The sequence below is a fragment of the Penicillium hordei genome (genome assembly GCF_028827395.1).
Source record: "Penicillium hordei strain IBT 12815 chromosome Unknown utg000004l_segment0_segment0, whole genome shotgun sequence".
NCBI classification, from domain to species: Eukaryota; Fungi; Ascomycota; class Eurotiomycetes; order Eurotiales; family Aspergillaceae; genus Penicillium; species Penicillium hordei.
The window spans coordinates 3,376,272-3,403,595 of record NW_026623145.1 but is presented as its reverse complement, the minus strand read 5'-3'; the positions used below and the strand labels follow the sequence as shown (position 1 = coordinate 3,403,595).

Below are 27,324 nucleotides of genomic sequence, written 5' to 3'. Positions count from 1 at the left end.
TGGCAGGGGTAGAAAGGGGTATCTCCTAGTGAGAACACCCACGACCTCTTTCTTGCTATAGTTAAACGTAGAGTATAGCTCTGGTATCGTGTTTCAGATTCACGATAAGCGATATCGTGTACCTGCTCCTCCGCTTTTTCTTAGGGTCATCAATACCAAGGCCTATCCCGGTAACTCGATAAGATATTTATCCAATGTTAGGGCTACATATTTTGGTTCCATGTGTGGCTGCTTGAGCGGGCCGCTAAATCCTTAAGATACAATTGGTCACATCACCTATCTACCTATTAATTCCCTAGGATCTTGCTTCCGACGAGGTAGATTCGTTCTCCGAGTGAAGATCACTATATGCAGAATTCAGTTCCTCTATCTCTCATCACTATCTACTTTTGTATTCTATAATTCCCTCCACCACGTAACCTAACACATACGACCATAGGGTGTGGAAAACAGGGCTTCCCGTCCGCTCAGCCGTACTTAAGCCACACGCCGGTGAGTTAGTAGTTGGGTGGGTGACCACCAGCGAATCCTCACTGTTGTATGTTTTTTGTTTTTTGTTTTTGCTTTTTCGGCGGGGCAGTCTGGGTGAAATGTAATAGTAGCTTTAAGCTAACTTTGACTAGTCAGAGCGGGTGACGGCCGGAGCACTGCTTGCTTGGCCCAGACCAGTTGTCGAAATTGTAAATATTGTCTGATAATATATCATATTGTAGTAAAAAACACACGATATGCTAGTTATCACCACTGCTGAATCACTGTTGGGTTACTGTTAGGTCATTATATTGAGCGCGTTGATAGAGGTATCGACATTAAACATGTTAGTCGATAGGCGGGCTCGGTATAGCGGCCGTGTCGCCGAGAATGGTGAGTTTGGCTTGAAAATGACAACTGATAGGGATGCAAGGATTTCGAAAGATTTTTGCGGGGCTTGCTAGAGCTTTCCTGTGGATTGATATATATGATTTTATCGTGCTCGGTTGTACCTTTATTTTTGCCGTTAGCCTTAATATGCGCTCGGGATAAATCTGATTTCCCGATACCGAACAACAGATAATTCCATATTATTCTCGATATCTGCCTATCGTGCCATTCATATGTACTGATTCTTTCTTCGTGTACCAGCGCTGTCTTCTCTGGACGACCCTAAGACAGTGGTTTTATGGGCATTGGTAGAACTATCCAAGAGCACTCTCAAACCCAGATGTCATATCCATCAGTCATGACGACCTTAATCCAAAACCCTCGGTTGCGCCTACTTAATGCTCTGCGAGCTGGCTCAAAACCTATTATGACCTTTTTGGGGCTTCCGTCCTTCCGCACAGCCCAAGTTGTGGCTCAGACCGGCGTCGATGTCAGCATTTCTCCTCCACAGATGAACGTCCCCACTGATGATGATCACAAAGGGTATTATTATTGACTGTGAGCATGGATACATTAGCGATGATTCCATGCACAGCTCGACTGCCGCTATCGCTGCGCTGGGGGTGTCGCCGCTTGTTCGTCTGAGAATGACCCATGCAGATTTGATCAAAAGAGCTTTAGATGCTGGTGCACAGTAAGTGACAACACCTACTCCACCATTCTCCCACTAAAAATGTGACAAGCGGCATCGTTGTACCTCAAATCAACACAGCGGAAGAAGCCAGAACTGTTGTGTCCTATTCAAAATTCCCCCCACAAGGGCTTCGAGGGCAAGGCTCAGCGTTTCCAGCCATCGCTCACGATATCGATATCCCGACATACATGAATACGGCGAACGAAACGATTATCATATGTCTTCAAATTGAATCAAAAGCGGGAGTCGAGAATGTTGACGCAATCTGTGCTGTACCGGGTGTCGGTAAGTGATTGACTCAACTCCTAAGAATGGTTTGGCTAATACAGGCAAGATATGATCTTTATTGGGCCAAACGACCTTGCTCTGTCGGTCCTTGGGTATCTCCCTGCAAAAGGGGACGAGCCCGAGTTTGTCGACGCAATCGAAAAGATCGTGGCAGCAGCTAGAAAACATGGCAAATGGGTCTGTCGATTGTCAAATAACGGGACTTTGTGTAAGGAACATCTAAAAGTGTTCGATACTGTAGCGATGAGTTATGATATTCGGGCGATGCAAAACTGGTATACAGCTGAGCTGGAAATTGCGCGCTCATGACCGCTTATATGTTGGATGAGAGAGAACTTTAATCTGTGTCTATCTCAATGGTTAAAGAACAGCTTACATGTAGAGTAAATACGGCGTTAATTGGAACTAGTATAAGAAAAACATTTTAGCTTAGTGTGGGAATCATAAAGTGCTCAACTGGCGAATACCTTTGGAATGTATGACTATATATGGCGAACTTAGAACCATAGACTACTTTGTAATGAATGAGTAGAGGTGTTTCATGTACGTGACAAACGTAATACACCCTTACAACGTTTATCAGATGTCCCCAACAAAGAAAAACAGACCCCTGATGAAATTTTCAGCTAATCCTTATCCTTTACGCTGTAGTGTATGATAACCGAGCTGCTCTCGCGCCTTAGCGATTGTGGCTCCGCCAGCGATCATTTCCCGAATACTAGCTTCGCTTTTCTCAACCTTTCGTGCTACTTTGGCCACCTCGCGGGCTCGATCTCGAGGAACAACAACGACACCATTTGCATCGGCAACAACAATATCGCGAGGCTCGACACGAACCTTGCCGATACCAATCGACTGGTTAACACCTCCCATTTGAACCCGATCCTTTCCGGTTCGCATCCAACGCCCAGCAGTAAAGAGCGGGTAGTCATCGTTTATCGCCCGGTTCACATCTCGGCACACACCGTCGATAACTGATCCAGCAATGCCCCGTAAACCGGCGTATTGAGTCATGATATCGCCCCAAACAGTACAATCTGTGCGACCACCATTATCGATGACTACAACATCGCCCACGGCAACATCGTCAATGAAATCACCAACACTTCCTGGTGGGTCGCTGGCAGGTACGTAACGTACGGTGAAGGCTGGGCCGACGGTAATCTTGTTGTAATTTGCCAAAGGCATAATACCAAACGCTTGTCCAGAAATTCCAAGGTTATCAAGTGCGTCAGAGACCGCAGGGGTATCTAAATTGGCAAACAGCGCTACCAACTCTTGGTCCTCAAGGCTAGCTTTCTTTGGGTTTCCTTTGAAGGACGGCGCGGCTGCCGCGAATAACTGTGACGATTTACGCTCGCGAATGGCTTCGAATTGCGTGTCGTGCATAACCTCGGACACCGGGTGACCAGCTCGAACAGCCTGAACCATAAGGGTCTGACGACGGTCGATCCGCTCGCCATAGTCCAGGACCTCTTCAATGCTCTTGGCGGGGACGAACACTGTCCCGCAGCGATCGGCAATCACATAGTCGTCCTGGTTGACGGTGACACCCCGCATCTGCAACGGTGAGCCAGAGTCAACTTGGACCAGGCGGTTGCGCGCGCTTATCATTGTCACGCCACGACCGTAAAGGGGATAGCTGAGATCGCGGCTGCCGTCGATGTCACGACTCATGCCATCGATGATGGTTCCACGAATGCGCCTCACTTTCGAGGCATTGGCAATGATATCACCCCAGCATGAGACGCCATCGATGCCACCGGAGATGACGAGAATGCGATCGTCCGTAGTTACCGCATCTATGACCGGGGTGAGTAGATGAGCTGTGGGAGAAGCATCAGTCTTCGGGCCCAGTTTCACTGTACTGGCGCGTCCGACAATCTTTGGACAGTCCCAGAGTTGTCGTAAGCCGTATGTGGCTCCTTTGAGACCGAGAAAATCCAAGGCATCAGACACTGTATTGGTGTCGAGCGCTGAAAGTCGGTCCAAAATGCTAGACTGGCTCATTATGTCAATTGTGATAATTGAGTGAATAATAGAAATATTGAATAACCGTCGAAGATAAATGGTTTATATTAACTTCCAAAGGCGAAGTATTGAGCGCTCATTCATGGATGTCGGTAAGATACTATTTCACCGATTTGGACACGCTCGCACTTTAATTTATTCGGCTTCTTCTATAGACACGTACATAATATGGACATTGAACACCCAAATCGGTACATGGAGTATTCGCCGACATTAGCCCCCTGGATTGTTTCGTCAATTTATCGACAAAGCTGGTCGACAGCGATAAATATCACCATCCCGAGTTGATGACTCGGCAACTGGTGACTATGCCGTTTCGAACCGAACGTTATAATCGTTGCCCAAGTACACGGTGCAAGCACACATTTGGTGTCCAAACATCATTATTTTTAATAGATCATCCTCTCCACATTCACCTACGTACCAAGGCACTTTTTCGGCTCTACAGTGCAACCTAGTCAACCCCACCTTCAATAGGGACCACCGGCTTCAAAAACACCGCCACCTCAAAGACCAAGCTCAAAAATGGCGAAGCAATATCTTGACCTCCAGGTTTCCCCCGCGGACATTGCCTTCGGTCTGATGGCCGAGTTTGAGGCAGACCCTCACCCAAAGAAAGTTTCACTAATCGCCGGAGCATATCGCAACGAGAATGGAGAGCCTTGGATCCTGCCAAGCGTCAAAGAGGTACTGCCAAAATCAATTTGCAGAGTAAAACAGCCATTAACAATGAAAATAGGCAAAGCAACGCCTTAGCAAAACTACCCACGAATACCTGGGCATAGCAGGCTCGCCAACCTTCACCAACCTGGCAAAGGACCTCATCTTCGGCTCCATTGCTTCCAGCCTCCAAGACAACGCAGCATCAATCCAAACGGTTTCCGGCACAGGCGCAAACCACCTCGCAGCCATATTTCTAGCCCGCCATCTCCGCCCAAATCGTGTCTTCATCCCCTCCCCAACGTGGGTCAATCACAAGTCTATCTGGAAGATGACCGGGGTTCCGATTGTAGAGTATTCGTACTTCTCCCCTGACACAAGAGAGGTAGATATAACCGGGGTATTAGATACCTTGGGCCATGCCGAACCCAACGACGTCGTCATCCTGCAAGCCTGCGCGCATAATCCCACCGGCGTGGACTTCTCAAGGGCCCAGTGGATAAAGGTTTCTGATCTCGTCCAGCGGAAAAAAGTCTTCACAGTCTTCGACAGTGCGTACCAAGGCTTCGCAACGGGTGATGTTGACGGCGATACGTGGGCGGTTCGTCATTTTGTAGAGAATGTCCTCTCATCTGAGACGCATCCCGGCCTGTGTGTTGCTCAGTCGTTCTCGAAGAACTTTGGTTTGTACGGCGAGCGTGTGGGTGCTCTGCATCTGGTTGTACCGCGGCATCTTTCAGCAAAGGGTGCGCTATCTGAACTGATGTTGATTTCGAGAACGGAGTATTCCAATCCACCGCGATTTGGGGCGAGTATTGTTGAGACTGTCCTTGGGGATCAGGGTCTGAGGGCCCAGTGGAAAGCAGACTTGAATACGATGAGCTCACGTATCCAGAGGATGAGGGGTTTGCTGAGGCAACGGCTGGAGAAGGAGACGCTGGAGGATTGGTCACATGTTGAGAAGCAAATTGGGATGTTCAGCTATACGGGGTTGACGGCGAAGCAGGTGTTTCGACTTCAAAGGGATTTTCATGTCTATCTGTTGCCCTCAGGTCGGATGAGTGTGTGTGGACTGAATGAGGGTAACATCGACTATGTGGTGCATGCTGTTGGTGAAGTCGTCAAAACTGGTTGTGTTTAGTTCTTTGAAACCAAGACCACAACCGCGGTAGCCAGTCTATCCTAGGTCAGAGTGGTATTCGGCAGTGACATTTTTTTCCACTTTCCAGGCTCTCTATTGATTTCCCATTAAATGGTTCCGCGCCATTAAAAGAAAATCCGCTGTTTCTCGAACGGTACCTAGGGGGCCGGGCCTTCCGCTTCTTAACTCTATCTGTCGCTGCTACATAAGCAATTTCGCGAACCTTCATATACTACTAGTTGGACTGAAAAGTCAACACTTAACTGAATTAAGGACAATTGTGGCTAACCTCATGAGATCAGGACAGAAGTAAGCGACTGGCTCCGGGTTCCTGAGTCCAGAAAGGGCACGGGGTGAGAAAGATACAACACTTAATGGGCTGAACAACGATTGTGGGCAACATCATGGCATCAAAGCAGAGAAAAATTCGCTCCGGAATGCGGAGTCTAGAAATGGAACGGGATGATGGATATGACACGGGAGTTACCGATGCTTACGAGGGTCAAGTCTGAGCATGTGGCGGGTTATAAAAGGCATCATCCTGCTCACGGTAAATGAATTAATAATCGCCTATACAACCGAACTAAACAACATCTACCTTAACCTAGCCTTTTTTTTACTATTTCAGAATTAACTCTAACGATGAAAGCCACCATTTTTATACTTGCTTGTCTGTCTGTCTCGGGAGTTTTTGCAAGCCCCCTCGACAAGAGAGCAGACCGCGGATCCGAGAATGTCCCTGGTATCGGCTCTCACAAGCAAGCCATACTGAATGCAGGTGGCAATACTCTGGACCTTGCTATCGCCATGCTTGAAACGTAAAAACCTATTTCCCTACAAATTTTGCACTTTTAGATACAAACTACTAACGGATACAGCAAAACACTGACGACTGATTATACCTACGGTGACGGAAAGACCGAAGACGCATCCAATTTTGGTCTTTTCAAGCAGAACTGGGGAATGCTTCGAGTGTGCGCAACCCGATACGGACTGGCTGGCCAGCCGGAGAGCTCGTGGAATAACGGGGCTCTACTCAAGTAATATTTCCATTAATTTGTATCAACAAAATAAATCCACTAACAGGCCTAGCCAAAACGTCTACGCGGATGTTGCCTCTCGCTGGGACTGCCAGAATTATTACGGAATAGACCGATGGTTCGCGGGGCACCGTTTTGGTGCAAGTGGGCTAGCAGATCCTAACACAGCCGATATCAACAGTATGGCTATTCCCATTCCGGTGATTAATATTCTCATGCAGGAAGTCTAACACATCTTATATAGATTATAAGAATGCTGTGTACTGGATCCAGCAGCAGATTGACAGTAACTCGGCTTACAAATCCGACGATACCAGGTTTTGGGTGGATATTACTCCTATCTAAACAGTGAGGGTTTAGGAATACCGTTAAAACGGCAGCTAGTCATGATCGGTCTGTTTAATAGGGAACCTTTAGAGGCTCTGAGCTTGTGGAGATTGAAGTTGCATTATAGCCCCCGGGGAGCTTGTCATACAGAGGGGAATATTGAAACGAGGTGAATTCGGGAAGACATTTAGGACGAATGAATTTATTGAAACTTCGCTTCTTTTTGATGGTCAATTTTCTTTTCACAGTAAAGGGTCATCGGCTAGTACACGACAGCCGAACATAGAAAACCAATGCATTGTTCATGGACACATCAATGGTATTCCAGTATGTTTTGGACCACTCTTACGTTTTAATTATATGTCGAATACCAAGTCCGAATACATGGTAGAAACCAGGTAATATACCGGAAACATCATGTGACATTAGGTACCAGACATACCATACAAAAGTGCATATTACAGTTAGTCATCATGGTCCACACAGATTGTTGAAATAGTTAACGGGTTTTGTCATTTTAGTTAGTTGGAGTTTTTCAACATTGGTCATTTATACCATACATTGTTCGTACACCAGCTTTCTGTCATTATATGCCGAATGCCGCAGTGGAATAAATTTCCTTTTGTATTTCTTATAACGAGTGAAAATATGCTCGAAGCTAGGATCAGAGGTAGTTCCCCTACAGTTCTTCGATCACCTAGCCGCTATCGCAGCAGTCTAAGACAAACTCAATATTTTTGGTCATTATCCTTTCGTGATGAGATTAGGAAACTTAGATTGACCTATTCAGTGATCAGCAAGACAAACTTCTAGTCCTAGAGGCGCTAGCATATTTATTGGTGAAGTGCCGTCGTAATTTTAATATCGCCAGTCCACCTAAGCATATGTTCGAATAGAGAGCCGAGAAAAAAATACAGTAGATGCATGCTAAGTGCCTCTCCTCGCTTTGAGATGAATCTGATAATGATATTGAATAATCAAAAGGGCCGTTCCCACAAATTAGTTCCCAGATCTAGTCGAATCATCGGAATACCTAGAACATAGCGCTGAATACTAAATTTTATGTTGAAGTCTCTATTCGATCCGCTACCACCTTTTGCATATTGAGGGTATGGTGCTCGACCTGACCATGCCATTCTTCGGCCGTACCCAGTTGTATACTAGTCTATCCTACATCTGAACTGCAGCGGACATCTGCATCATGAGGGATTCAGATAACTGGTCACTCGACACTGAACTTGGTATATCATGATCCGTTGTCGCCTGTCTAAGCTTCATAACGATGGATCTCTCTCCACGTGGCCTCGGTCGGGTTGAGTCACCCGTTATTGTTGTGTAGATTTGGTATTACGCACCAATCTCTCTAAGCTCCCCGCTGTCGAATCAAACTCTGTTATATCCTACTTGGCATGCCACCGGAGCAGTGGCAGACAGCCCCTTCTAATGCAACTCATAAATGAATGATGGAGAAATCAAGAAATAATTCAACATGCTGCTATTGTCGCCATCATATTTCCCAGCACTTATAAACACAAGAAACAAAGCGGCCGTATAAATAATTCAAATACCGAGATAAGTACGCATCATACTTAAGGCCAGGATCCAGCCGCGCTCCAGACTTGTTCATTCAACCAATTTCCATAAAGCGGTACAGTCTCCCCATTTCACTTGGCCTTCCATCTTTTGCAGCCAGCCGGAATGACCCGATTAAAACCTACTCGAACCAGGCGATCAAGGCCGCGTATGGGATTCCACCTAACTGTATGTGATGATGGTGGCTTTAGACAGTGAATGACTTCAGCCTCACATTCAATGGTGGCTTTTTCCACACGACATAAATCCTGAGATTCTTCATCTGCCCAGCGGGGTCCCATTGCCATGCTCCATCCGTGCTCTTGATGTCGAAGTTCCAAATTAAATAGCACATAACTAGCCTCATCTCCATGTAGGCTAACTGTTTCCCGAGACACCCTTGAGGCCCAAGCGAGAAAGGCTGCATGGCATTTCGCTTATCGCCTGTAAAGTATTGTTCTTTGTCTGCTAACCATCGCTCGGGGACAAAGTCATCACAGTCCCGGAAGTTGCCTTCATTATGTGACGCAGCCCACGGGTCAACTGACACTGACGTGCCTCCTGGGATCCAATGTCCATCGATCACGGCTCCCTCTTTAGGTACATGTCGTAGAAGGCCCTCGCCAACTGGAGGTTTCAATCGAAGAGCCTCTTCTATGCAAGCGCTCAAATAAGGGAGTTTAATGGCTTGGTCGTGATTGATCCACTCAGACTTACTGAAGGATGAACGGATCTCGTGGCGCAGCTTTTCGTATTTTTCAGGGTTGTAAAGTAACTGTGCGACTAGGCCAGAAAGAAGATTGGATAGGGTCTCGCTTCCAGCTGCAATAAACGTGGCCCCGTTCACGATGATCTCAGCATCATTTAACTTAAATTGGTTTCGATGCTTGAGAGTATAGCCAATGAAGTCTGCTCGTTTAGGATCCTCATTTTCCAGACGTCGCAGTACCTTGTCGCGACTGTAAGCCAAATGGTCATATCGTAACTGTCTCCATGAATAGGGGATTAATGCCATCAAGAACCGTTGCCCCCATGAGTTAGCTTCAGCTAAGCGACGGGTAGCCTGCTCTAAGGCGGCCATTCTGAATGTTGCATAGTTCAACTTGTACCATGATTCGTCATTTTCTTTTCCTAAGCAGCCGAACGGCTCTCCGAAGGTAAGATCGCCAACAATTTCGAACGTCGTCATGCTGAGCCAACGGGAGAGATTCACTTCTTCGCCTTCTCGCTGTCGTAGATGGTTGATGAGCTTAACTAAATGGCCTTTGATCTGCTCCTCATTCTCTCGCAATGCTCTGTCGGAGAATCCATAGGACCACGCCCGGCGTTGCCGGCCATGCTCGGCACCGTTCAGCAAGGTCATGGGATACATGCCGTTAAGCGGATCCACTGATCCAATATGAATGGGGTCCCGTGGTAGCCTGGAATGGCCCGCTGGCTTGAAGCCGTAGATATCCTCCCATGCTTGGGCACTGTTAAAGCTAAGCTCGTTCGGGGAGATGCGTATAACAGGCCCATATATTTCGTGTAAGAGTCTGTTTTGGAATGGGAGGCGGCCTTTCACCATGGAGTAGGCACAAGGAATGGCACTGGCTGCATGGAGCTTCCAGCCAGGAAACTTTGCCAACGGGTGCAGATATACACGATAGAGGACTAACGCGACGGAATATAAAGCAAGTGGAATGAAGAGAGAGAGGAGAGTGCCAAAGGATAATATAGACATCTCTGATATATATTGAGTGTATTGTATTAAACTGCCCAGGAAGGCTGTGGAGGCTGGAATTAGAAGAGGAACCAAAATAGAAACTATGGCCATAGTTACCTACTTATAGAAGTTTCGTGGTGTGTAATGTGTGTAGTGCTATTAGGGAAAACAGGACACCCGGGGCCGTTTGGAACCCTTTAGTAGAACCTTAATATCCCTATCACACCACAGAGGCACTCTTGTGCGACGGGGCCAGGGATCGAAAACTAATTATTACTAATATTGGTGCTTGTGTCAGACTGGGATATGGCTCCCCCTAGGCCCTAAACGGGAACTAAGGTTTGTTATGGTAATTCAGGTATTCATATATCCAGACACATTCAGGGATCAATATTACTAATATTAGTTTCCGACCCCTGGCCGGGATACACTTTCGCACTCTTTTCTACAAGGAGGTAGTGGTGATCAGACTCACTTTCTGTAATAGGCACCACACATGATAACAGTATATGGATTGGTTGGAGCCACCTAAATAGTCTTGCAACTTATACCTTCGTGCCGTGTCTATGACCTCAGGTGTTCTTTTGCTCAACATGATTTCTATCCTCAAGGAATTAGCGGGATGTAGGGTTACGCAACATGGCGTTGCGCCGTGGCCGTGAGCGCCAGCAATATCATTTGACTTGGGGTCCACTTATGCAACTACAACTAGCCTGAAGACGTCTAATTCTATATAAACGGTGACCCAATCATTGACGGCGTTGCATAAAGGCTCTTAGGCCTACCGTCCATATTTCACAGGTGAATGTGCCAGATGATCCGCGCTGAAGCTGAAGGCCTCCAACAAGGCTGTCCTAGCGTGCCTCCGTCCCTGTATGTAGGTAGAATTCACCCCCGGGGTCCTGACACCCCAGAACACGAGTCCTCGGCTATTATATGGAGACGAACTTTATCTAGATAAACTTTTGCTAGCAGTAATAGCCAATAGGACTAAAGTTTTTGGTCGTCGCCCGTAGGTAATTGAAGCGACTGGATACAGTCCGAATTGAAATACATTCCTCCAATACAACGTGATATAGATTGTATGTAGAAATTGGTGACAATAGCTTCAGTAGGAGTAACGGTTCTTACATGTAAGAACTACAATGGCGAATCATAGGGTTCGTGTTGGCCGATTCTATATTGATTACTAATAATTAACTGAGATTCTCAATAAAAATGTCTCCCAACGTGAGTGTGGCTGAGGAAAAGAAAGCTAAAAATTCAAAATATCCTACGGCGTGGTAAAAGTTAAGATTACATAATATATAGTCCTTCTAACCTTGGAAGGTTCTGTGGGAAAAATACAGCCTATTTTACCACTAGACCATAACAAAAACCTCGGTTCCTGTTTAGGGCCTAGGGGGGGCCATATCCCAGTCTGACAGGTTCCAATGTTTAGTTAGTACTGTGGATGAGGTGTTGGCCCTTTGGGACCCTCCCTCACACCCCATAACGGGAGCGGTGGTCTTTCTTGTGGAATCGAATCCACTATTTGTAACCTTTCCTATAAGATCACTTACTTGCTCATGAAGCCTATTCTTTGAATGACTTATCTTGGATTTTGAAAGGTGTTCTTTCACAATGCTCTCTCAGCCCCATCGCTCCATTTAGGAGTCATCGTGAATACATTTTTTCGCCGGGCTGCCTGCAACCAGTGCCATAACCAAAAGCCACGTTGCACGAAACTGGAGAACACCAATGTGTGTGCGAGATGCCAGAGATTGAATCGACAGTGTATCTGGAGTCTGCCATCGCGTAATGATTGTCCGGCAAGACTGGCTGAGAGGAGGCCTGCCAAGCGTGGCAGCCACATGGGAAATGAAAACGCGAGGGAGAGGAGAAGAGCCATAAAAGACCTGCGAGCGCCTTGGGAGGGACACCCCAGGAGGACGACCGCTTGGAATTGTTGCAAGAACATGTTCATTCCCGACAGGTTAGCACTGGCCGTAACGATCAGACCCTCCCCCAGCTTACGCCGGTGGTCGAGGTGTCGGAAGCCCGACCCGCCGTGCCCCCGGCTATAGGCGATTGGAACATAGGTGATATTCTGGACCTCCCAATCCCGCGGTTTAACCAACACGATGTTCCTCTTTTTAATTTTGAGCAATCTCGCCATGCTGAGCTATGCGCCCGCCCCCCAAAATCCTCGATGTCTGATCCCCGTCGCTCCTTCACAGACCAAACACACTGCCGTCATACACCGAGGGCGTTTTCCTCGGACAGCGACACTTCTAGTCAGTCTTGATCGCGTTTGTCTACTCCAGGAGATACATATATGGCGTATGGTATCCCGGCGCGCCACACTGAATTTTCTTTGAGATCAACGCGAGAATAATCAGGCCAGCTGGCTAACAACATTGGGCTGCAGATATTAATGGCAATTTAGGTAATTACATACCTTCTTGGGGAAGCGGAGTGGCCTTTGGGGGTCGACGAGTGGGGACGCGAAGTTACCCGAGAACGTTCTCGATCTAGCGATAGGAAATCCTATCATTTCTCTCCTACACATAGGCCCAGCCGGCAAAGGGAATCTGTCGGTGGGGAAGAGGGCCAGACCAGAGCAACTGGTGGCTTGCTAAGTTCTGCTTTGATCGAGCTTGTGGTTCATGCGGAGGATTCAGGGAACCGTTTAGGAAAGATCGAGCTCCTGTGAAGAAATTTCAGAAGGCTAGGAAGCTAGAAAAAAGTAGGATACATAGCTAAATGAAGATATTTGAGAAGGGGAATAAATGGAAATAAATGGAAAACAGGTTGCATGCAGGTGGTGTCTTGAAAGATGAAGTAAAAGCCACCGATGCCGAACCACAGGATGGCACTCAGGCCGAACTTGGGAAAAATAGGAGAGCGCCGAAAACTCCAACTGCCCGTTTCTGCAAAGCTACCCACGCAGAAGCTGGGGCTTCTTTAGTAGTCTAGGAAGAAAGGTATGCTCCTATATCAAACGGCTGGAAGAGCATGTGGCCGAGGAGAGCAATGGAGGTTTCACAGGCCTAGGGAAGACTATGGCTAGGTAGGCTGCTTGTAAACAAACCAAGTGTTCCTGAAATTTCGCGTAATGGCGCTATTAACTCGTCAGAAGAACATAGCGCTTCATCAAAATCGCAAAGCACGATAACGGCCCTTCAACCTCACGGGTCACCCTCCCACAGCCCGGGAAGATAGACAAGACAGGCAGTATGTACTTAGCAGGAGAAAGCAAAAACAAAAATACATACAACAGTGAGGATTCGCTGGTGGTCACCCACCCAACTACTAACTCACCGGCGTGTGGCTTAAGTACGGCTGAGCGGACGGGAAGCCCTGTTTTCCACACCCTATGGTCGTATGTACGAGGTTATGTGTAGGATAGAATTATAGAATACGATAGTTAGGTGAGTTGTCGTTGAGAATGGCGCTATAGACCTTTGATTCTGAAGAATGTGTATGCACTCTGTTAGGATCTACGATCTAATAGATGAGATCATGAAAGTACAATGTGTGATATTGTGGTGTGTAGTTGTATGTATGATGATGTTGTAGGAGGAAAGAGAGAGAGCTAGTCTACTACTACTATGGAGCATGTGATACTGAGAGTTCAAACACACTCATAAGAAGAATAGCAGACAGGGAGAAAGACCTGTGGGTCCTGAATCCAACAGGCCCCTCGGACATCGGAACACCATATCACTCATTCTCCAATCGGACAGTCATCGATGTTGTCTTTCCAGGCCATAGAGGCATAGGTGGGAAGGAAGGTATTCGTCGTGAAGTCCTCCGGAAGGTAAAGACGAGTATCATCCGTCGTATAATTCTTAGGCGGGTTCCCGGAATTTAACGCGGTAACGATCCTTGAACCAAGGAAATCAGAGAAAATCAAATCCACCTTGTCTGGTTCACCATCCTGTGGGAACGCAGCGGTAGCTTGAACATGGTCTGGTTGAGCGTATTCCGGGATTTCAGAGTGCGGAGTGTCATCGCCATCATTGCCGAGGTCATCACATGTTGTATATCCCGGGGTTAGTGTATCTGCGTCAAGTACACGACGGAAGAGAGATTTTGGCTTGAGAAGCTCGGTACCATTGTGAGGCGAGGGATTGTTGCACTCATCGTAACCCAACATCTTACTTGAAATGGTATCCACAGTCATGTATCGTTTGGTGGTGGTTTTCGGTTTGTTTATATTGTCTAGGACTTTCGAAGCCAGAGAATAAGGGACATCGGCGAGGAATCTGAAGGTAGAAGTGTACGGGCAGACGATATAGGCGTCATCCACAGTAAATGGACCTTGAACCACGTCGTACCGGATGGCTCCTTTGTTGACAATAATCACCCTTGATTTCGCGGATCGATCTGGGTCAACCACAGTCGCAGCAGCAGCAGTCTGCACCAGAGTGTAGATGTTTCCCTCGTCACCGAATGGCTTGCATGATATGCAGTATGTCTGTGGTGCGCACCCGTACACAAATGTCAAATTGAGACTATTGCGGCTGTCCGTAATTCCTTTGGTCACATTGAGTCCCTCGGGGGTGTTCAATATGTTCTGGGATCCAGTTGCATGGTAGGCAAAAGTAAGGCGATTCCAATCCAGATACCGACGGGTTAACTGCATATCAAAGTCTTTCGTTTTGGAGCAAGATTCATCGGCCGATTCCACCATCGTGCTTTTATTGACCAAGACATTTTTGACTTCAGGGCTTGCAACTCTTTTCTGAACGGGCTGGGATTTGATGCCATCCAAAGAAACCCAACCCACAGTATCGCAGTATTTGCCGGATTCTATCGCCGAGGACATATTGTCGTAGATGTGAAAGTCACGGCGGTGAGTGTGACCCCCGAATCCCTGCACAGGAATCTCAGGTCGCGTTGTCCGGAGAGTGTCCATTAGAAGGGGGAAGCTGCTTTCACTCTTAGGGATTCCAGGCTTGACGGGGTTGTGACCAATAAGCACAAACAGATCAATATCCTGGCGATTGATCGCATCCTTAAACCAGTCTTCCTCTATCATTTCAGCAGCTGGCTGGATTCTTGTCATGTCTTTGTTATTATTGGTCCCATCAAGGATCACCCCAAATGCCATAATTCGGAGACCCTGCTTTGTGGTGAAATATCGAGATCTGCGGCCCATAGAAACCCATTCCTTTTCGTCTGGTTCGCCATTCTGACAGTTATTGCAGATATCAACATTGCTTGTCAGGTACTTGTCACCATACACCTTGGAGAACTTGGTGAATGTGTTGTACGCAACATCGGCTGCAATTAGCTCATGGTTTCCGGGTGTGAGAAGATCATAGTCGATGTTTTCGAAGATAGGATTCGTGACCTCGCCGTTGGGCGTTGTTACATCACTGAGGCCATTTCCATCATGCAAATCGCCTGCAGGTAAATATCTCATTGGCATAAATTCAGAAATGTTACACCCTCGACGTACCAGTGTCAATGAGCAGGAGATCAACGTTTTTCTCTACCGCTTTGTCCTGCATGTGCTTCGCAAAGGACACAAAGTCACCCCAGTCAGCACCGTAATTGCGTTCCTTGACGTGCCCTTCCAGCCATCCATGGGTGTCGCTTGTGTGAATGAAGTTAATTTCTCCCCAGTTCAAAGGTCCCTTTGGCTGCGTTGTCGCATCTAGAGACTCGGGCTGCATGCGACGCGTGAACCTAGGGTAGATCGGCGGCTCCCCTTCTCCCTCGCAAGAAGGACATGCAGAAACAGCAGATATGGCAAATGCCAGTTTGAGAAAATGAGACAACACTGCCATGATTTCTCAAGTAAACTAAATACCAAAACACGTAGTTGAAGAGGTTGGTCGCCCAGGGTCCGATAAATGGCGGTTTAAATAAATAGCAGATATTAGTTGGTACGAATGTATATTATTTTTGTGCTACTTGAGGTTTCACAGATCAGCCTCTTAGTTCCTATATTATAGGCAAGGAGATCCAATAATCGTGTTCGGCATTCTCGGTGTACGACTTTAAAATATTCATATGCGGTAATAATTTATACATCGCATCATACTATCGCGTTGCCCCATTAAAATATTCATATGCGGTAATAATTTATACATCGCATCATACTATCACGTTGCCCCATCATGTACAACGTCAGATTTATCCACCCCCCAAGTAAGATAATCGCATATGTGTTCTTCATCTGGCGGAGAACATAAAGTCCAAGGAAGGGTGGGCGGAAGTTTTTAGGATATAATTATCTAGTTGAGAAGGATGTTATGGACCCTTGATTAGAATGGAAATCTAGCATTCTTCTACAGTGTTGCGTTGTATTGCTTGCATACGAGAATGCTAGGCCCAATCTAACTACTATTAAATGTTGGTTGTAGCCAGCCACTACATATCCCATCCAGAAAGCGTGTGTGTTACAAATATAAAGGCGAAAAAAAAGAGAAAAAAAAAACACAAAAACATACAACAGCATAAGTATGACCGTAATAATCTAGCACGCACGGTTCGGGCATGGGCGGCTCGCCGCTTTATTCATGGCACTCAAGGGCGGGGATTCAGCCCGTACAGCAAAAGGTAAATTTCCCATTTCTGACCAAAAATGCTATAAGTAACCTTCTTTCTCCCTCTACTTTCACCTCTTAGGCCTTGCTTTATCACGAGCAAGATGCGTACAAAGCGTGACCCAATATTGAAGCATATGGCCGATATTGTGGATTTCGGGGAGCATAGTAACAATGAAATCCAACGGATAGTGCTACCACGAACAGAATCTAGTAAAGAGATGTTACTCATTTTTGATAAGTGTCTTTCTTAGCCCTAGGAGCAGAGAAGCAAATCGCTAAATTATACCTCTATTCCTAGATTTTCGAATTATATCCACATTCTATTATTCCGCAGGACATCTAAACATAGAGGGCTTTTCTTAGGCTTCCTCAGAACCCAACCCGGACCTAGTACTAGGGCCCTAGTAAAACTTAACTTTGACCCAATTGGACCTAACTTTTATACAACTTCAATCATAAAGCTACTCTATCATCAAGATAAATTACTGTTTTCTTATATCGGTTTTGGTCTATACCTTAAACCACTATACTTTCTAAATATTCCGCGTCCCTAGACAATGCACACCCGGTTATTTCTTTACTCCAAGTGAGCCATAGTTTGCTCCGATCCAAGGAGGCGTGCCAGACGTATTTTACAGATTAAAGAAGATTATCGTGATCTTCTCGAAATTTATTGATGTTTTGAACTACGCAACTTGCTTTTACTAGTCGTTGATCTTGGACACCACCACACAGGCGAAAAATGGGAGTAGGGTGGTTTGAATGACCTTCCAACTGAGATTAAAGCCCAATATCCGCTACTCACTCTCACAACACCGAAAATCAAGAAATACCTGGATCATTGCCTTACCTTCGATGGTTTCGGAGACCGAGGGAGTCAAAAACTTCCAAATATGAAGATTGGTCTAACACATCTAAGATACATAGTATGGGGTCCGAATCATGCATGCCCCACGCTTGATCGCCCGGAAACAAGGTCCACTTAGTTAGTGTGCTAAACCAGGAGATACATAGATTGATATACATATGTAGATATTTGCCTTCAGCACTTCTATCCTTTATCACTACGTAAATATACTATATAGCTGTCTTACCAGCCCACCCTTACCCAAGGTGGGTCTGTCCCGCTAAACAGAAGATTTTTAATAAACCCAAGCATTTAAATCATCTCTACCTATAAACACCTGTAGTTTCTATATACCAATTGGCACTTATACTATTCCTTGCCGCTAATCTAGCCTCATGCTCACAGTCTGCCTGCCGACAACACCGAAATTCACCACCCAAAAGGCAACCAGTGACGACCCTGTAGGGTGCCGGCTAGACTCACATCCACCAAACGAGCCCCGGCAGTTCTTCAATAGGGAATTTTTGAACTAGAATTAGAGTATGAAGAGGAAGTCGTCCAAGGAATTCTACTATATAATAATGAAATACGGTGCTATTAAAATATTTCATATTCTAGAGCAAACAGAAAATCTAAGGAGGAATAACGGCTAACTTTAAATCCTTGCAGCTTTGGCGGGAACTCGCAAAATTGACTGCTGTGTCATAGAAGCCACTAAATTCCCTCCCTCATCCCACAATTTACTCTCACTATATGTGCGGCCATTTCCAGCATGGTGGTTGATTGCCTCCCTCAAGTGCCACTCATCCATTTTAGGTCGCGGCGTAAAGACCCGCAGAGCAAAATCAAAGCTCGAACACACATCGACATCATCGAAGAACATGTGGTTGTGTGCCAAAGGCAAAAATGACAAAACACCATCCATAACGAACCCCAAGCTGGCTATTTGCTCCCCTTCTGTCTGCAGAGGGTGTTTGACTCGAAACCAGTCTGCTGACGACTTTTCTGTTGGAGACAATTCCTCCTGGCTGGTTTTGATCGTCTTGGCCACCCCCATCAAATTTTGAGTGGTGACCCCTTCCGGACAGGGGCGACCTTCGTAGAGGTTCCGGAATAGCCCAAATAGAGTGTTGAAGGCTTTGGAATGCAGCTCTGGTATTTTCTCGGCTTTGACCGAGTCCTCTAAAATGCGGTCCCAGGGCACACAATCTCGCCAGTGACTGTAACTCCGAGTGGGTTTACTCGAGAATGTGAGAATGGATGGCTCATCCCTGTGAAAGTCGGCTAGGAGCTCCATGCATAGGTACGGTTGGCCAGTCGAGGGGTCATTTTGTTCAACGGCAACGCGGTAGGTCACAAAGCTCTTCGATTGGCGGAGTTTGACAGGTATGCATATCAAATTGGTTTCAGTGCTTACTGGTCGGAGGTAATTCCCAAGCGCCGAGTGCAAGTGGAATCCATCCGGGGTAGTCTTATACGCAGCGTGTATCGCGAGAGCGATACCGTACCCTCCGTATGCGATAGGTGCTGAATTCCCCATCTTTTGGGGAAGGTGCGTGGAAACATAATGATCATGCAACCTCTGCAGCGATATATGCTCAGCTAAAGTGGTCGCCATGGTTGTGACCGATGATTGGATTGACCGAGGTGTTTCAAGATAGTGTTGACGCGTGGAGAATATATAGTAGGTGGTAAACAGACGATGATCTAAAATGAAGTATTTGTTGTATAGATAAGAATGTAAACTTATCTGCCAATTCCCACGGATATAGTTATCTCGGCTTAATGAGCCGTCTGCGGTGTATTTACAATCAAGAAGGAAGGAAAGATGAGATCTTATTTACACGTGAGATGTCAGATCATTGGATTCTGTTTAAAGATTATCGATCCACTTTCCTTTCAGCCGGATTCCGATACGAGATGTCCGAAAACGGATACTCAAGAGAAAACCGGTATTTTATTCGAATATTACGTTAGGGATATTGATATGTCACTAGAAATATTTCTCAAAATTTTCATTGATACTATTTCAAACAAAAAAGCAAGAACGTATTAAGCTTTCTCCCTATCTCTTAGTTCCTCCTGCCACGTATTCTCTCACGAATACACCCAAGTCCTCTTACGGTAGCCATAGGGCCTCCTATAGCTCTTTCATCTTAGAATAATCTGCAAATCCTCCCCTCCCAAGTATAAATCCAGCAATTATAGACGAGGTACCAAGTGGTTGTTTTCCTTTCACTATGGTAGCCCGATTTTTAATAATGTCTTTAGGAAGCGCGAATTTCTTATTCGTAAGGGCAGACAACTTTATTTTACGTGACAGTGAAAGTATTGATATAAATATATTGATTTTTGGTTAGGTCTGGGCTTTCCAAAGATCGTGCGATTGCTCTTCCAACCTTGACCAAGGCTTATGGCTTCATAGGAAATATCGCCTCAATCAAATACCGTAACAGTACCCGCAGGCACATTCAAGCGTCCAAATCCGGGGACATTCCAGCTCCAGTCGAACATAGATCCCGTGATCACTGCTGTCCGAGAGACCTTGTCTTGCGGAACCTTAAGGTAGTCGACGGTTTGGAGCTTATCCACGAGGAATGGAACATACTCAGACGCCGAACTATCCGAAGTGTCAATACCAAACTTGGATGGGAAGAAGACTTTCACGGCGGCGGATATGGCGGATAGACCTCTTGGGGGGGGGGTGCTAGAAATCGTGCTTATGACCGCATCTTGATCTTTGAATGCATCGCGTAGTGATTCCTTAGAGTAGTCAATCTTGATGTGTCTCACATCTGGAGGTTAAATATCTTTAGATGATTCTCGAGTGAGTGCAATGACCTCGAATTTCTCGTCCAACAACGCCCTGACGGCTGATCTGCCTATATTGTGTAGAGTTTTAGCAGCTAGTATGGGTCACCAGGTACACGCGATGGGGTTTTAACAACACACTGACATCCTTCCGCCGCCATTGTATCTTACTCAGTTGACAGGCTGTACACCTGTAGACTGTATATCTTTGCATTGTCGTGAGCGTACCTGCCTTATCCGATAAACCGAGTGAACCGCAGGATGATGACTAGGTCCCCGAGAGAAAAAGCGGCGATCTGGATAAAAGAGTGGTGTTTGAGTTGCTGGAATTCCCAGAGCTGGTGAAACCATCCAATATAGAGACTCTTCGTATAAAACCTTCGAGCAAGGGAACCCAACAAGACCGACTAGAAGTGACGCCTATTTCCGGGCCTCCCATCCCCTATCGAAGAGGCGCTCTGTCCATGGCCTTTGGAACTATTATGGACGCGGGTAATATCAGTCAGGATTATGGATTTGGAGCGCATATATGCCTCGAAAGTGTTATCATCCCTTCCGATCGGTTGGAGGTGCCCTTCGCTTTCCGGATCAGCTAAACCGTGCCTGGACCTTTCTATCATTTATTAGATACAATATATCAATGGTGATAACATTTCGATTTCTTATGTGATCTGATATGCTCCCTGTGGCTTTGTCTTTCGTTACTTTGGCACTAGTAGAAGTCGCCAGCCGCGAGGGTAGCCTGATAACTGAAACCTCAAGTAGAAAGACGAATGTGCCAACCGCGGTGGTGGCGTGGCCACAAACACTTTGTCCTCTGATTGACGATCTCTGGGTTGGTTGAAAGAGAAAATCCTTATTCGAGACAAGAGGCGACAAATTGTAGGTCGACGGGTTGGTGTGATTGCAATGGTGGAAACGGGAGGAGAAATCACTCCGGGCATTTAGGATTCTGGTGGAAGATGGGGCCATCCGTGTTCCCTTCGAGAGTGTGTAACTCAAATAAGCAGAAGAATTCTACTGGCGACGGGCACGTATGTGATCAATCTGAAAACACCCTGATGGAGCGCACGGATGGGGCTATTGGGGAGATGCGGGGGATCCTCGCAGGTCCCCACCTAGCCGGGGAGTCTCCGCCGTCAACGCGTCGCTGGGTATCTCGGCATGTCGGGAACTCGGGGGAATATCGTCCAGTGGTCCATCAAAGTATGAGTTCGACGTAAAAATATCGAAGCGGTGGACTGCGCGGGTACTTATATGTAGTCGCTCCGTGGTCTGGTTTCGTTCTCTCTACGTAGAGGTTACAGACATAGACTTCTTTATTGCTGTTGCTTCTTTTTCCAACTTTTCATTATGCCACAGACATTCGATATAGAGCATGTCTTAGCAAACATCAGCGAGCAGGACAAGATCGCTCTTTTATCAGGTAACACAGTGGCGGTGATCTTTACGAACGTCATCTGCTAACAAAAGCAGGAATTGATTTCTGGCACACGTATCCTATCCCTGAATTCAATGTCCCCTCGATCCGCGCCACCGACGGTCCCAATGGTATCCGGGGTACGAAATTCTTTGCCGGCATCCCCGCTGCATGTTTGCCCTGCGGTACAGCTCTGGGCGCCACCTGGGACCGAGATCTGATATACCAAGCGGGGGAGCTGTTGGGTGATGAGTGCATTGCGAAAGGGGCGCATTGCTGGCTGGGTCCGACAATAAATATGCAGCGCGCTCCCCTCGGTGGCCGCGGGTTTGAATCGTTTGCGGAAGATCCGCATCTCTCGGGTATTCTGGCCAAATCCATCATCCTCGGATGCGAAAGAAAGGGGGTCATTTCTACGGTGAAGCATTTCGTCGGAAACGACCAGGAACATGAACGCCGGGCAGTGGATGTCCTCGTCACTCAGCGAGCCTTGCGCGAGATCTACATACGACCGTTCCAGATTGTGGCGAGAGATGCGAAGCCTGGCGCGCTCATGACCTCGTATAATAAGATCAACGGGAAGCATGTGGTGGAAGATGAGTGCATGCTTAATCTGATACGCGACGAGTGGAAGTGGAATCCGCTGGTTATGAGCGACTGGTACGGGACTTACACAACTATCGACTCCATGAATGCGGGCCTTGACCTGGAAATGCCGGGGGTGTCCAGATACCGGGGAAAGTTTATCGAATCTGCCGTGCAGGCTCGACTGATCAAGCAATCTACCATTGATGCACGAGCGAGAAAGGTGTTGGAATTTGTGAAGCAAGCCAGTCAGGTCCAAGTATCAGAAGTGGAGCGAGGACGGGATCTCCCAGAGGATAGAGCATTGAATCGCAAACTCTGTGCGAACAGCATCGTCCTCCTCAAGAACGAAGGCATCCTACCCCTTCCAGGGGATATCAAAAAGATCGCCCTGGTCGGGTCTCACATGAAGACTCCCGCAATATCGGGTGGTGGTAGTGCGTCACTTGAGCCATATTACTCTGTCTCGTTATATGATGCCTGCAGGGAAGCACTTCCCAACGCGGAGGTGCTCTATAAAGTGGGTGCATACGCCCATAAGATGCTCCCCGTGATAGACCGTCTCCTGAGCAATGCTATCATTCAGTTCTACAACGAGCCGATGGGCAAGGAACGGCGTTTAATCAGTACTGAGCCTGTATCGACGACGGCTTTCCAGTTCATGGACTACTATACTCCTGGCCTCAACCGGGGGCTCTTCTGGGCCAAACTGACTGGCGACTTCACGCCCGATGCCTCTGGGCTTTGGGACTTTGGCCTGAGTGTCTTTGGTACCGCAAATCTCTATATTGACGACGAACTCGTGATCGATAACACCACGAGCCAGACGCGCGGGACAGCATTCTTCGGCAAAGGAACCGTTGAGGAGCTGGGATCGAAGGAATTAGTTGCTGGGATTACATACAAAATTCGGATTGAGTTCGGCTCTGCCAATACTACCACAATGAAAACGGTGGGAATGGTGAATTTCGGTGGCGGCGCCGCAAATCTGGGAGCCTGTCTACGGATGAACCGGGATGAAATGATCGAGAATGCGGTGAATGCTGCCACAGAGGCCGATTACACCATTCTTTGCACCGGGCTCAACAAGGACTGGGAATCTGAAGGGTTTGATCGCACGCATATGGATCTGCCACCGGGAGTTGACCAGTTGATTTCGAAGGTGTTGGAGGCCGCCGCGGACAAGACCGTCATCGTCAATCAGTCCGGTACACCAGTTACCATGCCGTGGGCCGATCAGGCCCGGTGCATTGTGCAGGCCTGGTACGGGGGTAACGAGACGGGTCATGGAATTGCCGATGTCCTCTTTGGAGACGTCAATCCATGCGCAAAGCTGCCTTTGTCCTGGCCGGTGGATGTGAAACACAACCCAGCCTACCTAAACTATAGCAGCGTGGGTGGCCGAGTGCTGTACGGCGAGGACATCTATGGGGGATATCGATTTTACGAGAAGACCGGGCGAGAGGTGCTCTTTCCATTTGGGTGAGTTCTCTTAGTCTCATCTAACTGTATCTTATCTGACCGAATTCTAGTCACGGCCTGTCATACACGACCTTCAATGTCTCGCCGAACGTTACCATTGCCCCAGAGATCTTCAACATGGACGTTCCTACGGTCGCTACCGTACAAATCAAAAACACGGGCAAACTGGCGGGTGCCCAGATTCTCCAACTGTACATCTCTGCTCCCGAATCCCCAACCGCGCGCCCAAGTAAGGAACTACACGGTTTCGAAAAAGTATTCCTGCAGCCTGGGGAAGAAAAAATGGTTAACATCCAGCTGGACCGATATGCGACCAGCTTCTGGGACGAAATCGAGGACATGTGGAAGAGTGAGCAGGGGACGTACGAAGTCTTGATTGGGACTTCTAGCCAGGAAGTGGTAGCCCAGGGGAAATTCCAAGTGGATCGCACCTCGTATTGGCGGGGACTCTGAGACTTCATCCGGCCTTCTTTGGGTAGTTTGGGTGAATTTCCCGGCTAAATGAGGCCGTCTTGGCTTGATTGGAGGGATGATTCAGCCATCGTTCGCTTCGCTCATCACCAATCACCGACATCATTTTTCTCTTGGCTTTTTAACGTATGTTTCTCTGAGTACGCCCATATCCGACTGCAGGAAGACCCACCAGGAAGAATGGACCCTTCATCGACAGCGCGACCTCGCAAGAATACTCGGGTGCTCACCGCGTGCAATGCCTGTCGTCTCACCAAGACTCGATGCGATTCAGCACGGCCAATTTGTGCTAAATGTGTCCAGCGGGGTGTAGCTTGCGAGTATCCGGAGACGGATGCCATCTCAATGTTGGTAACCATAGAGCTTTTTCCATTAGCTGAGGCATCTAATGACGACCAATTCTATCTAAAGTCTGGATACATGGGGCGCCAAAATTCTAGACGCAGTAGAACGTCAAGAGCGGCTTCTGTCAGAGAGCCTCTCTTTGAACCGGGGACCTCCTCTTTTTTCGCAACAGGCGTCGCCATCCCCAGTGGACGAGGTAGATCCCGAGTCAATCTCGCGTAATGATGCGCTTAAAACGCCTATTACCGGGTCGGACATGCTTCTCAGCTGGCCTATCTTTCCGAAAGAGAAGTCTGTGTCGACTTTTCCAATGGCGGCGTATTCCGAGAAGCCAGATCGTTTTCAGACGGGTATGGTCTTCTCGACACAGCATATCCCAGAATTAAATACTAATAAACAATTACAGCTCTACCAAGCCTGGACCCCCAAAGGCTTCTCGAACTGCGCGAGATTTTCATGACCAAGATCTGGACCAAGAACCCGATCGTTGATCCTGACCAGCTGGACTTCTATATCGCTCGAGTGCTGGAAAATGGTATTGACTGGTCTGCCTCATCATGCTTGGTGCTACTTATATTTGCGCTTGCGGCAATCTGGGGGAACTATCCTGACGACGAAACGCGCGAGGTCTCGTACAACGAACCATCGTTTAGTCCACCGGTCACTTACCTAACTATATCGGTTCCGGAACACCGAATGAAGGAGTCGTTGACCTTCCTCTCCATGGCGCGTAAGCGCATCTCCACTGCTTATCTCGACGATACCTTGCTGGGAGTGCAGTGTCTGTGTTTATTTGGGTAGGCCCCTTCCTCTCAACTGATTCGAAATTCGAAAGTCTAACTCCCGCGTAGAATCTGGTATCAGTATAACATCGAGCCGATTCCGGGCTGGAAAATGTTTCGGACAGCATCCATGCTGTGGCAAACGTATCGTTTGAAACACCGCGAGGGAAAGACGATTAGAACTGCGCAGGAAGAAAGTGCGTGATTTTATCTCCCCGTTGCGGATATATCTAACTGCCACAGGCCTGGAGCAGCGACTCTACTGGACATGCTTAAAATCCGAATGGTATAACACACACAATAGACCTCAATCTTCACACAATTGGCTGACATACAATAGCGAGGTTCGATATGAACTGACGGATCTCCCGCCCTGTGACCTCAGCCTCTCTGACTTTCCATATTCTCTCCCAAGCTTCCACACGAGACAACCATCTAAAGATACCGCGGGGGGAAGTTTTCCAATCCCTCGTCCACAGACCTCGAAGCAGTATCTTCCTACTATTATCTGGCCGAGATCTTCTTGCGCAGGCTTCTAAACCGGGCCCGCAACGCGGTCCGTGTGCTCTCCCCAGATATCGACCCGCCGACCATCAAGACTCTAGCAGATACTCTGACGCAACTTGAAGGTCAATTACAGCAGTGGGTAGACTGTCTCCCCCATACACTCCGGTTCAACATGCCTCTCGAATCCGCCCCCGGACCGAACGAAGGTGAACTCATGAAGCTAAGCCGCGAGCGATACGTCGAGGTGCGCGAACTGCTCTGCCGCGCGTATCTATACTTGTGCATCCATGTAACACTCGACCCAGGGATCGCGGCGCTATATGGGGTCAAAGCGAGCGAGGCGCTACATTTGGCGGTTTATCGCATCCAGACCGAGGTGCCATTCTTCCGACATCCGGGGTCATGGGGAGCATGTCGAGTCCGGTTCAACCATGCGATATGCTTGATTGCAGGATTTCGCGCAAAGCTGATGCAGCGCCCCTCGGCTGAATATGTCACTATTCCTCCTGACTGGGCGGACTGTGTACGGGTGGTGATTGAGCGTTTGAAGATCTGGGGTGAGGAGGGGGGCGGGATCAAGGAGTTAAGTGTGCTCCTGCAGTGGTTGATGCATGGCAATTTGGACTTGTAGAACAGAACACAAGACGTGCATTTTTCTTGTAACGCATCGCAGGATCTCTGTACATACTAGTATTGAACCAATTGAACGAGTTAATTGAAGAACTATCCTAGGGATCGATGTTGAGCGTTTCATAACCTGTGAGGTGAGTATTCCGAGATGACTAGCTGAGCTTACACAAACATATGGAAGACCTCGGCAGTGGGTAGTCCCTGAATTGACAAGTTCTCAATGGCAAAATACCGTTTGTTGTACGGAGAGCTACTACAGCTCCGTTTCTCTTCCAGTATCTATCCGCAACGCATATCCAATAGCAAACTAACGGTGACCGTCGTCTTGCTCTTGGCCCGAGGCTCTCGGGGAGACTCCGCGAGGTCCCTTCAGCCTTCTTTAGGCTAAGATAAATTGCCAAGACTCTGGTGGGATTGGCGTTGAGCTACCACATCCATAAGCTCGCTTACCCCGCCTGCAGCTACCCCGTGGGGTGATGAAACTATATTTCTACCAGCGGGGATCGTACCCGGATTGTCTTCATCAATACGATAGAATTAAGCCATCTAGGCTGTCTGTGCATAACTTGATGGGTCAGAC

General features: G+C 47.5%; 11 protein-coding genes across 11 annotated transcripts; 5 read left to right on the top strand and 6 right to left on the bottom strand.

The window, feature by feature from the left end:
* Window positions 1-1,201: 1,201 nt before the first annotated feature.
* N7537_008460 (HpcH/HpaI aldolase family protein) lies at window positions 1,202-2,152 on the top strand (the record flags this gene model as incomplete). The annotated part of the gene is made up of 4 exons (XM_056899515.1): window positions 1,202-1,351; window positions 1,404-1,555; window positions 1,605-1,840; window positions 1,890-2,152. 4 exons carry the CDS (start codon window positions 1,202-1,204, stop codon window positions 2,150-2,152), a joined length of 801 nt encoding a protein of 266 aa, XP_056751591.1.
* Window positions 2,153-2,476: 324 nt separating this feature from the next.
* On the bottom strand, window positions 2,477-3,853 carry N7537_008459 (RraA family protein; the record flags this gene model as incomplete). Its single annotated transcript, XM_056899514.1, has 1 exon — window positions 2,477-3,853. The coding sequence occupies one exon, from the start codon at window positions 3,851-3,853 to the stop codon at window positions 2,477-2,479; it is 1,377 nt and encodes a 458-aa protein (XP_056751590.1).
* Window positions 3,854-4,399: 546 nt separating this feature from the next.
* On the top strand, window positions 4,400-5,675 carry N7537_008458 (uncharacterized protein; the record flags this gene model as incomplete). Its single annotated transcript, XM_056899513.1, has 2 exons — window positions 4,400-4,561; window positions 4,614-5,675. The coding sequence occupies 2 exons, from the start codon at window positions 4,400-4,402 to the stop codon at window positions 5,673-5,675; spliced, it is 1,224 nt and encodes a 407-aa protein (XP_056751589.1).
* Window positions 5,676-6,317: 642 nt separating this feature from the next.
* Window positions 6,318-7,060, top strand: N7537_008457 (uncharacterized protein; the record flags this gene model as incomplete). Its single annotated transcript, XM_056899512.1, has 4 exons — window positions 6,318-6,493; window positions 6,554-6,715; window positions 6,768-6,895; window positions 6,960-7,060. The coding sequence occupies 4 exons, from the start codon at window positions 6,318-6,320 to the stop codon at window positions 7,058-7,060; spliced, it is 567 nt and encodes a 188-aa protein (XP_056751588.1).
* A 1,762-nt stretch (window positions 7,061-8,822) lies between these two features.
* N7537_008456 (cytochrome P450) lies at window positions 8,823-10,337 on the bottom strand (the record flags this gene model as incomplete). Its single annotated transcript, XM_056899511.1, has 1 exon — window positions 8,823-10,337. One exon carries the CDS (start codon window positions 10,335-10,337, stop codon window positions 8,823-8,825), a length of 1,515 nt encoding a protein of 504 aa, XP_056751587.1.
* Window positions 10,338-11,937: 1,600 nt separating this feature from the next.
* Window positions 11,938-12,477, bottom strand: N7537_008455 (uncharacterized protein; the record flags this gene model as incomplete). Its single annotated transcript, XM_056899510.1, has 1 exon — window positions 11,938-12,477. One exon carries the CDS (start codon window positions 12,475-12,477, stop codon window positions 11,938-11,940), a length of 540 nt encoding a protein of 179 aa, XP_056751586.1.
* Window positions 12,478-14,028: 1,551 nt separating this feature from the next.
* On the bottom strand, window positions 14,029-15,985 carry N7537_008454 (Ser/Thr protein phosphatase family protein; the record flags this gene model as incomplete). Its single annotated transcript, XM_056899509.1, has 2 exons — window positions 14,029-15,713; window positions 15,769-15,985. The coding sequence occupies 2 exons, from the start codon at window positions 15,983-15,985 to the stop codon at window positions 14,029-14,031; spliced, it is 1,902 nt and encodes a 633-aa protein (XP_056751585.1).
* Window positions 15,986-18,366: 2,381 nt separating this feature from the next.
* N7537_008453 (acyl-CoA thioesterase) lies at window positions 18,367-19,329 on the bottom strand (the record flags this gene model as incomplete). Its single annotated transcript, XM_056899508.1, has 1 exon — window positions 18,367-19,329. The coding sequence occupies one exon, from the start codon at window positions 19,327-19,329 to the stop codon at window positions 18,367-18,369; it is 963 nt and encodes a 320-aa protein (XP_056751584.1).
* Window positions 19,330-20,147: 818 nt separating this feature from the next.
* Window positions 20,148-20,683, bottom strand: N7537_008452 (uncharacterized protein; the record flags this gene model as incomplete). Its single annotated transcript, XM_056899507.1, has 2 exons — window positions 20,148-20,506; window positions 20,668-20,683. 2 exons carry the CDS (start codon window positions 20,681-20,683, stop codon window positions 20,148-20,150), a joined length of 375 nt encoding a protein of 124 aa, XP_056751583.1.
* A 1,192-nt stretch (window positions 20,684-21,875) lies between these two features.
* N7537_008451 (beta-glucosidase) lies at window positions 21,876-24,462 on the top strand (the record flags this gene model as incomplete). The annotated part of the gene is made up of 3 exons (XM_056899506.1): window positions 21,876-21,948; window positions 21,999-24,009; window positions 24,060-24,462. The coding sequence occupies 3 exons, from the start codon at window positions 21,876-21,878 to the stop codon at window positions 24,460-24,462; spliced, it is 2,487 nt and encodes an 828-aa protein (XP_056751582.1).
* Window positions 24,463-24,660: 198 nt separating this feature from the next.
* On the top strand, window positions 24,661-26,745 carry N7537_008450 (Zn(II)2Cys6 transcription factor; the record flags this gene model as incomplete). The annotated part of the gene is made up of 5 exons (XM_056899505.1): window positions 24,661-24,827; window positions 24,892-25,175; window positions 25,232-25,622; window positions 25,677-25,804; window positions 26,087-26,745. The coding sequence occupies 5 exons, from the start codon at window positions 24,661-24,663 to the stop codon at window positions 26,743-26,745; spliced, it is 1,629 nt and encodes a 542-aa protein (XP_056751581.1).
* Between the last annotated feature and the right edge of the window lie 579 nt (window positions 26,746-27,324).